This window comes from Adelges cooleyi, unplaced genomic scaffold, assembly GCF_023614345.1.
Source record: "Adelges cooleyi isolate 19-005CV unplaced genomic scaffold, UGA_ACOO_1.1 ACOO_flye_CR_arks_rails_tigmint_CR_PRNA_51, whole genome shotgun sequence".
NCBI classification, from domain to species: Eukaryota; Metazoa; Arthropoda; class Insecta; order Hemiptera; family Adelgidae; genus Adelges; species Adelges cooleyi.
In genome coordinates this window covers 144,592-155,578 of record NW_026096199.1, presented here as the reverse complement: position 1 = coordinate 155,578, position 10,987 = coordinate 144,592, and the positions used below count along the sequence as shown (strand labels likewise).

Genomic DNA, 10,987 nt, shown 5'->3' with positions numbered 1-10,987 from the left:
TTTAAGTTATATACATTCATTTAGTTAATACATTATAAAATGTATGCGTTACACTAATATTGAACCAAATTTGATTGACTTGGAATGTATATCAGGTCACTTTTTTGTGAGCTTGATTGCCCGATTCTGAAATATGGCACTGTTGTTTAGGATCTCCATACTGCTTCTAATTCTATGCAGATTAAAAGGGTTCAACAAAAGTTTTTGTAGTTTGCAAGCCATTTGTTACACATTCCATGTGAAGATTTCTTTCTCCAATGCGGACCCTTCCTTTCTAGACTATTTTTTTAAACTTATAAATTGTAAGTTTATATTGAGTACTTATAGGTTTAATTTTTATTTTTATTTGTAACTCCATGATGAGTTCTATATTATATTTTTCTGTAATCAAGGACAGTATCAAGCCCGTTTATATTCTAATAAATAAATAAATTGTAATATGGTCATTTTTCATTTTTTGAAACCAAGGTATACAATATACCTAATACTTGGGCTTAAATACCTTTAGGTGAAAGCACAACATTAATTAATAGGTAGGCACTAAATTGCTTACTGGGCTTTTGTTCGTAACAGTGCAAGCGGTGTAAACAACATATTATTTTTATGTATTTATACAGCGTATGCGCTATACTTAAGAATACGTGTCTGTATTAAATAATAGTGGCGTACTTAGAATTTGTCATATGATTGATCTTCAATGGGTTATCTAATCTTGTCCAGACTCCTGATTCTGTAATATGTATAACTCTCTAAAAAATTATGCTGGAATAATGGATTATGACTTATGACCACGGTGAACACTTAGTAAACTTAGTTACTTTTTAAACAGATCAGAAAGAACTTCATAACAAGGCACCAGCCTAATAATACAATACTTATTACTAATTAGGTGTGCTACGTAAAAGTTTAGGTCAAGTAAGATGTAAGTACGACCTGTAGTCTGCACTCACTCACAATGTACATTATTATTCATAATATTTGAAACACTTTTACATTGATTATACATACATTTAGATTATGTAGGTGTAGTTAATTACTACGTATTTTTAACTCTCGGGGTACTACTAAACAACCATAATATTTGCGCCTATGTGAATCCCTCTACAAAGGTTCAAAATCTTTTATTACTTCATAATGATATTCAAATTGGTAATGAACTCGTATAATTTTAGTCTGCTTAAACAAAAATATTTTAAGGAATATTGTGGAAAAATATGTTTGTAAAGGAAGTTTCAAACTTCCATTAATACACAAATATATTAAACAAGTGATAGATTTCTCTATATAGTATTGTAACGATGGCTTTTGCCTGACTTATTATTAGCAATAATATTATTGTGCATGGCTGGTAGCTATCGTTACTTCCAAACCAAATCTATGGAGTCTCTAATAATTACCTAATCAATTCGGCATCTTTTTATATTTTTGTGCGTGTCACTCCGCCTGTTCTTGTCTTCGGATACCAAGGACCCCAGGTACAGGTTTCTATACATTTTATACTTATTGTTTTCCAGCTATTTTAATATTTTAATCGTTAACTTAATTTCTATTCGGCGTTAAGCCTTTCTAAATAAATAATATTGTACGTTGCAACTTGAGAGTTTAGTTAATTCATAGTTTAGTTCATTTTAGTTCATTCAAGGTACGACCGGCCCTTTTACTCTTCGGGCGGTTATATAAATTTATAAAGAGTCTCAAGGATTATTTCAGGGTAGATACTGGTTAGCTTCCTGTCCCGGCTAGGGTCCCTCGATTTAGCCCTAGAAGGCGGACAGTCATGAGTGTGGTCCACTCACCGCACTGCACTGTAACAATATAAGAAATTGAGACTAGCTGTTAGGTACACTAGACTCAGAATATCTGAACCTTAACTGTGTGCCTGTATAAAAAAAATAATAGGTTAACCCCACTAATATAGATATATTCGTTACAGACTTATACAGTTTATATTTTTAATTTTAGTGGTCCTAATATATTTTTTTTGTAGAGTATACAAATAATAATTTGAATCTTTTGTATCAATGTGTGCATTGTGTGATCATATTAAGTATTTATTAGCACATTAGTTATCAGTATTTTATTTTAGTAGATATGAGGGGCACAAAATATATATAATATGATACTATACATATTTAAATAAAATAAAATTTAAAAGTATTTAGTTATTTTAAATTTAATTAAAAAATATATAAATGTGTTTATAGTCAATTTTCACATCATATAATTAATTTACGTCAGTCGAAACTCAAAATATTATTTTAAGTATTAACAAATATTATTTCCTCAATTTTAATTAAAACTTGTATTGATATATTTTTATGTACATACAATTATAACTAATACATAGAAAAACTTAATAAAAAAATCAAAAACATCTTTGTGAACAATTTATATTATTTAATAAGAATTTACTAGTATTATTACTCTTAACTAATATTTCACTATTGTTTTCCCAAAATGTTAAGTGGAGTGAAGGTTTTTCATTCATTTATTCTAAACTTCTCTACATATACATTTTCTTAAATTAGTTTTATAACTATAACTAATAATACAATTTGTTATATTTTGTATTTTATATACAATATGTCATATTTCGTCCATAACCACTGTTTTTAACATGAATTCCCCTTCACAGATCAAACTTAATTGATATTAAACAAGTTGTAATATAATAATAATAAAATTCATCTAAATTATGTACTCTAACTTCAATGTCCTTCAGATAAAATCACCCAGGATGGACTACATTTTCTAGTTTCTAGCTGTTCAGTCTTACTCTTCTTTAACTTATATCTGTTATTGTGTTTTATGCTAAGCAATACAACCAATGACTCAAAATTTATCTACAGTAGTCTTATGAATGTTATAATTGTAATCAATGTTATATTCCACATAAAGTTTAGGACATTTTATAAAAATAAATGAAGACATGAAGTGTGGTTTTATAAAACAATAAAATAGCAGTTTATGAAAATTGTTTAGTATATTTAATAAAAATATAAAAATATTGAAATATTTACTAAATAAAATTAAGTTTTTTTTTGTGATGATAACCGTGTGATAACATTTTGTGATAACAGTGTGGTAACCATTGTGGTAACTTGGGAGCTTCTGACCATCTGGGAACCTATGACTCTGGGAACCTATGACCGAATGCCAGGAGCCGTTCCCTATATCGGTAAGCTGTCATAGGTTCCCAAGCCATCCTATAGTATATTTTTTCTTATCATTAACCAGGTTCTAACCGCAAGGCTGTATTTAAATATTTTTGTGATAATCAATTTTGATTTTTCTATATTGTATTTTCTATTGAGGTATAACTGACTTATTCGTAATATGGTAACACAATACAATGTGAATTGTGATAAAACTAAAATACTAGGTAAATGAGATTAAGAAGAAAATAAATATCACGGGTATAGACAAATGAATAGCTTTGATTGGGATGGTGAGGATATGTTAAAGAAGAGGTGAAATGAAATAGTAAATGTAAGAGATAATTAAGAAGTGGTATTTAAAGGTACAAGAATACATGAAATAGGTGTTAGAAGTCTATTTATTGAAGTGAAAACATTAAAATTAGGATAAAAAAATGTTGTCCTTTAAAATATTCTTCGCAAACATCGCAGTTTGGTTCAGTATCGACACACTTCCCTTATAGTTCAGGAATTATAGCATTGTTACCTGGAAAAAATTCCCATAGTTTTGAAATTTGGCACAACTGTTCACCTTAGGGTACTTATTAACATACTAAAACTCTTGACCGCTCAAGCGTACGCTCGCTCTGCTCTGCTCTGCTCTATATGATAAAAATCAGTTTTTCGCTATTTTCTCAAAAAGTTTCAGCTTGACAAAAAATGTACACCTATACATTTTTGTTAAATGATTAATTTACTATAAAAAAGATTCTTTGAAAATTTCTTCCAAAACCAATATTTTCTTCAATAATTAGCAAAATGCAAAGGGTAGTTTACATTTTTTTCTATAAACTGACTATTACTGTTTTGTATTGTACTGTTTATAGGCATAATAAATAAAAATTGTTCGTAGTTTATTTGTATTCAGAATATTGGTAAACGCATACCTCTGACACCGGTTAAAAATAAAAATGTACATGGTATATACAGTAACCACACAAAAACGCGTCGGCCTTCTCATTGGAGAGCCATATAAATGTTATACCTATACATTATTTTATTAGTTGTGTATAGTTTTTGTTTACATTAGAAGAGACCCTTTTGCTTCTATTCTTTGTGGTATATAATATAAGATATCGGTGTTATCTATGTAATATATATAATATATATATACAAGTCAAATCTTTTACATCGTGTCCCTTGGCAACCAAATCAAACATTTATGTCTGTTTGTAATTCTTATATATCTTTTGTAAAGAAATATTTTGGCTCAAATGTAGTAATTGTTTTTGATGGATACAATAAAAGTTCTAAAAACACAAAAAACTACGAGAGGAGAAGACGTACTCAAAATAGCAGATCAGTTGACATTATATTTAATGATAAAACGAATGTCACAATTGGGCAACAACCATTTTTGTCAAACGAAAATAACAAACGCCTTTTAATAAATTTACTGACAAACAAGTTTAAAGATGAGAACTATCAGGTGGAAAATGCCCTTGACGACGCAGATACTTTAATAGTAAACACAGAACTACAATTATCAGCTACTAATCAGTTGCAATAGTTGGTGAAGACGTTGATTTATTAATATTACTTACTGCTCTAACTCCTCAAAAAAAATATATATTTTATTAAACCATCTAAAGGTAAAACCTTATCAAAAATAATTTATTCGGCTAATTGTAAATTAGATGATGTCATAAAAAAGAATTTGTTATTTTTACACGCCTTTAGTGGTTGTGACACAGTATCAAGTTTTTTTTCAATTTGGAAAATTAAAGCATATTAAACTATTACATAAAAGAGAAGATAGTAGCAGCATAATATCAGTGTTTTATGATGAAAATGCTACGTCTGATTCTATTATCAAATCAGGACAGATTTATATTTTAGCGTTATATTGAGCGCCAGAAAAAGAAATTACTTTAAATGAATACAGATATAAATGTTTTACTAGAAGTACGACAAAAAATAAATCAAATATGTCAGGACTGCCACCAACTGAAAATGCGAAACTATAATAATATTCAGTTTATTGCCAAAAATGTAAACTACCCTTTGCATTTTGCTAATTATTGAAGAAAATATTGGTTTTGGAAGAAATTTTCAAAGAACCTTTTTTATAGTAAATTAAACATTTAACAAAAATTTATAGGTGTGCATTTTTTGTCAAGCTGAAACTATTTAAGAAAATAGCGAAAAACTGATTTTTCTCATATTGAGAAGAGCGAGCGTACGCTTGAGCGGTCAGGAGTTTTAGTATGTTAATAAGTACCCTAAGGTGAACAGTTGTGCCAAATTTCAAAACTATGGGAATTTTTTCTAGCACGGAGTAAATTTTGAAGTTTTATTCTTGGACTATTATAACACATGGAGTCCTGGTCAGATTCCTGGGAGGTCCAACCTCAAGTCCATAAGCTAGCCATAACAAATCCTAATGTCCGCTCTTTAGGAGCTCCATTGAAGGATTCTAAAACGGGAAGTCACAGGGACTTAAAGTTAAATCCCACAGTAGTCCCGGTGAGAGGCTCATAAACGTTTAGAAACCCTAAATTATGTTTTTAAAGGAATTATAAACGTTTTCATAGAAGATAATATTTTTCTTTTCTATTGAATTAAATCACATTAGTTTACATTAACTGTATTAATTTTATTAACTGTACATTGCAAATTTAATATTATACAATACTTATATATAAGTATAGAGGTACATAACCTATACAAAACTATAAAAATACACATATTATGTATAGAATTTACAACGATTACTATATAAATTATAAATCATTTTTCCGTGCTCTTGAGCATATCGGTAGCATGACGGAGCCAGCTGCTTGCTGCTATTTCAGCCTTACTTTCACTAAAATCGTGAAATCTTATCCGGCCAAAATCTATAAAAAAAAAATGTATTAACTCAAGTTCAATAATAATTTATGTTTAATTTACCACAAATAAGTTTGTACAATTTTGTATGGCCTAATGCCTTTTTTTTAGGTATTGTAGCCAAGGCCCTTCTTCCACTGAATGACAGAGTTGGTTACAAAGTTCATCATTTAGACAATTTTCCAAACATTTTTTCATAAACAGTTTGTCTTCTTGGCCTTTAAAGCTTTTTAGTCTGTGTGCCTGAAACAAAAATAACAGCATTATAGGCAAAACTTAATTAAATTTTATCTTTTTTAAGAATTCAACCTGTAATGCTCAATACATTTACTTACCAACTTGTTTTTTAAATTTTGGTAAAATTTTTTACCTACTGTGAAATAAAAAATATAAATACTTTTGCAATTTGCATTAAGTTTAATGTAAAACATTTCTATTGAGAACATTATTGATTATGATAGTAATTATTAGTTGCACGTTAATATAGCCATTGTTAATACACCCAATACAACATAAACAATTGAGTTATTAATCAATAATTACCCTAATATTTACTTTTAGGGCTTGGAACCGGAACACTTGGTCACTTCTAATAAAAAAAAAAAAAATACAGAAATATAATTAGTATATTGTCGTTAATACCAAATATTATTTACAAAGTAATAATAATTAAATACTTTAACCTAACTGGGTATGAATTTATAGTAAGTATTAAATACTATAAATTTATTTTAAAGGTTTAACATACAAATTATTGTTTATTATTATACATATGAAATTGATTTACAAATTCAAGAAAGCAATATATAATATACAAAGTTATACAACTTTGTGCCTCAAATTATAGTAAATTTATTTATTAAAACCCTAATAACTTACTATAGTATATTATTGTATTTAGTTAATTAATAATTGCTTTTACATGCACATGGGTATCCAGAAAATATTTGTATTGTCTCTACAGTCATGCAAAAGGCAGAGGCTGTGTGTAGATCCAAAACAAAATAAATCCAATTGTTATTGTTTGTGTCATACCGCCTAACACAGTATGTATATATATATATATATATATATATATATATATATTGTGTTAGGCGATATGACACAAACATTTATTAAATATTATATTGTATATATATAGTCGAGTGGAAGGGTTTTTTCTTATTTTTTATGAAATGTTTAATTAGTTTAGTATTTATATATAAATATATATATATATATATATATATATATATATATATATATATATATAAATACAATGCATGATATCGGTCGAGTGGAAGGGTTTTTTCTTATTTTTTATTAAATATTTAGTTTATTTGCCTTTGCAGTTTGCAGCAGTCCGCGTTTTTTTTTTCAAATTTGTTTGAATCGGTTTTTTTAAAAATATTTATTTACAAAACTCACTTTTAAAATTCATAATGGCTCACCATGAAATAAGACATTTAACTGAGGTTCAAGGCTTACGGAAAAATGAAATTATTCTGAAAGACGAGTTTGGCTTTACTTATTGGAGCCAACATAAAGATAGAGAGCCTAAAACTTTAAGATGTAGGTTTTATAAAAGTAATATAAAGTGAGTAATTTAAAAATAAACGTCGGTTTGCAAAAAATTATTAGATTGTATTTTAACATTTTATATAATCCTCTTTTTTTGGATGGAAATTTAATGTCTAAATTTTTAATACTGTTCAAAAATAGTATTTATATTTTATAATATTTTAGGGAAATAAATGTCTAGCAAAAAAAAAAAAAAATCATTTAAAATAGTGCGTTGTATGGGTAATATTTATTAATAATAGTTTTACAAACTAAAGTATTATAATATTCTGTATTATTAACTCATTGATACAGGGTAATTTTCAATAAATGTACAAAATCTAATTATTGACTGAAATTAAAAAAAAGGTTTTTGACTTTTTTGATGTTCAGCAAGAGGTAAAGTTTATGAACAAAACCTTAATACATTGATTTTAATTCAACCGCATTGCCACAGACATAATAATGAGGTGCCTAAGCGGCAATTTAGGAGTGAGCTAATGGGAAGAGCTCAACACGAACTAACTTCTCTGCGAGTTTTATACAATAAGGTATTTTAAATTATTTTTAAGAACCAAAGTTCCCAAAATTACTAGAATTTAGTCTTTCTATTAATATAGTAATATATAAAATCTAGTGGTTGACAATCACAGTCATAATTTTCCGGATTGAAAAACAATTAATTTGTTAAAAAATGAAAAAAAAAATGAAAATGTACCTGAACCATAAAACATTTTTTTAGTATTAAGCTATTTCAATGTTATAATAAAATATTAAGTATAGAAAACAGTTTTAATTTATAAAAAACTATAAATTGAATACAACTTTATATTATATCATAGAAAATTTTAAATTTCAAAAATCAAATATTAAATCTTTTTATAAGTTTAACTAAAGAAATACCTAAGAAAAAAAGTTTTTCAGCCGAGTCTGCAACCACGAAAGAGCATTTTCATGTCCCGTTGAAGTACCGAATAAATAAAGATTAGTTGTGGAATTATAATTAAAAAAAAAAAAATTATATGGAGCTTCCAGTTACAGCATAAGGCCAAGGAGATTAAAAAATTATGTACAATCAAGTTTCTGGCTAAAATTGTAGTGTTTATTATCTGGCCAAAAGTAACCTAACATAGAGAATTAAACTATTTTGAATTTATTATTTAGTTCTAATTTGAACGTTGAACGTACAACATATCTCTTTTCTACTATATCTTACCCCTCTCCCCTACCCACTATCTCCCGTCCCTATCACTCACCCCTATCTCCCACTCTATTCCTACTCCCTAATCTCTCACCTCTATCTCTCCCTAATCTCTCACCTCTATCTCTCCCCTATCTCTCACCCTTATCTCCCACCCCTATCTCCTGTTCCCAACCCCAACCCCCTTCCCACCCTCACCCCTTATCTCCCACCCCTATCTCCTGTCCCCAACCCCAATCCTTCCCCCCCTTATATCCTACCCCTATTTCCACCTCCAACCCATCTCCGTATGGTAACGCTACTTTGGTAACACTTTTTTTCGGTTATTTACCGGCTAAATCTCACCCTTTTAGTTTTAGACAATGATTTTGCAAATTAATTTAAAAAACCTAATGAAGTGTAAAATTGCGTTGAGCAACCTGTTAAACTTTACCGAAGGATCCCAAATTTTGATAAGCTAATTTATTTATTAAGTCGTGTTTTAAATTTATATAATGTTTGCATTAAGGTGTCAACGAGTCGAAATTTCGCTGATGTTGATCTTCCTCGATACGAAACTTACAGAAGGACAATTTCGAGGTTCAGGAAGGATGGGCAACCAGAAAACCCGAGGACAATGGAGGAGTTTAGTGAGCAACTGAAAGGGCCATTCCAAGACAGGACATTAATTATGGGGGAAATTTCATATGTTGGAACTATTAGGGGAAATGAAGATGAAGGCATAACTATTATATTCATGACACCAGAAACCAAAAGGTATAAATTGATTACTATTTTTTTCAGTCTTATAAAAGAAAAATCTCCATTATTGATTGAGGATCGTGAAGAAGAATGACTCAATTTTTACATTTTTTTTATTTTATTAAGATTTGCCATTTTAATTTACAGCCTCCTGGGAGAAACAATGAATGTTTATATGTAGAAAAAAAAATTAACAGTATTTTAAAAATGTCAGGAACCATCATTGTTGGGGATATCATAAAAATATACATAATTTGTATATATTGATTATTTTATAAATTTGTTATTATTTATAATTTAAGATTGTTAAGAAAAGCTAAAGATTTTTATGTTGATGGAACATTTGACGCTGCACCATCATTCCATCACCAATGTCAACAATTGTTGGTGATAATGGCAAAATCTTTTGGCTATGTAAATAATTATTATTTGAAACAAATTAAACATAGCTTATTTTTATTTATTAATTTATTTACTTACCATTGGTTTGCTAAGGGATTTCCAATTATATTTGCACTTATGTCAAGAAAAACGCAAAGTGCTTATGAGAGGCTAATTCAATTTGTTGTTGGTGTTGAATCAAATTGGTCTCCAAACACAGTAATGAGCGATTTTGAAACGGCAATATATAATTCTTTTGAAAATCATTTTCCCAATTGTCAACATTCAGGATGTTTTTTTCACTTGGGACAAGCAGTTTGGAAACGCGTCCAGTCTGTTGGTAAGTAACAAAAAACAATAAAAATTATACAGGGTTGTACAGTGTTATTGCAACTTTTGTTTTTTTGAAAAAGACACTTCTTCGATTTATTTATTATCTGTCAAGTATATCAAATTTAAATTTGAACAAAAATGGAATGTACTCCCATAAATAATTATTATCATGTAGCTTAAATGCCATCATGAGATGGTTTCTAGACAGATTTACTAACCTGGATGGGTTAGTATGTAATGTATAATCTCTCTTTCGTTCGGTGCGACAGAAGCTTTGATGAGAACATCTCTTTCATAGCGTAATAACTTCTATTCGCTGCGCATATTCTAAGTTTGATTTCGTTGTGCAATATTTATATTGCATATATAAATGCATTAATATATTATGTTATTATAAATAATCTGAATTAATTAGATCATTTGGAACTTAGGACTTACAGTGTTGGCAAAAACAAATATATTTTTTTGGAAAATTATCCACATGCTAATGGCGCTGCCTCTCTTGCCATCTGAGGTTATACTTGATGGATTCAACAGCATTGTGGCTCATTTCGATGAACTGGCTGATGAAAATGATATTGTTAATCACGCACCAGCTATTCGCCAGATTTTTGTATATTATAGACGTTTTTGGTTGAATGGTAAAAACTACAATAATAATAATAATAAAAAAAATAATCATAATATTATTATTGTAATATTTTTTTATTATTTTTTGACAAGAGCTGTAAAACTATTATTATTTAAGCCCTACATCTGTAATAGA

General features: G+C 28.6%; 1 protein-coding gene and 1 long non-coding RNA gene across 2 annotated transcripts; one reads left to right on the top strand and one right to left on the bottom strand.

Annotated features, from left to right (window-relative positions):
• Window positions 1–5,917: 5,917 nt before the first annotated feature.
• LOC126842312 (uncharacterized) lies at window positions 5,918–6,399 on the bottom strand. Its single transcript, XR_007686317.1, has 3 exons — window positions 6,362–6,399; window positions 6,090–6,269; window positions 5,918–6,034 (listed from the first exon to the last, which is right to left on the bottom strand). It is a non-coding gene; the product is annotated as an uncharacterized LOC126842312 (long non-coding RNA).
• A 1,556-nt stretch (window positions 6,400–7,955) lies between these two features.
• LOC126842322 (uncharacterized) lies at window positions 7,956–10,236 on the top strand. Its single transcript, XM_050579249.1, has 4 exons — window positions 7,956–8,116; window positions 9,275–9,522; window positions 9,810–9,921; window positions 10,003–10,236. The coding sequence occupies exons 1-4, from the start codon at window positions 8,066–8,068 to the stop codon at window positions 10,234–10,236; spliced, it is 645 nt and encodes a 214-aa protein (XP_050435206.1). The 5' UTR covers window positions 7,956–8,065.
• Window positions 10,237–10,987: the final 751 nt, after the last annotated feature.

Excerpts from the sequence above, each read along its gene's own strand:
- LOC126842322 (XM_050579249.1), top strand. The coding sequence starts at position 8,066 with ATGGGAAGAGCTCAACACGAACTAACTTCTCTGCGAGTTTTATACAAT. Across the intron at positions 9,523-9,809 it reads ATGACACCAGAAACCAAAAG|ATTGTTAAGAAAAGCTAAAG; the intron begins GTATAAATTGAT and ends TTATAATTTAAG. Across the intron at positions 9,922-10,002 it reads TGGCAAAATCTTTTGGCTAT|GGATTTCCAATTATATTTGC; the intron begins GTAAATAATTAT and ends TGGTTTGCTAAG.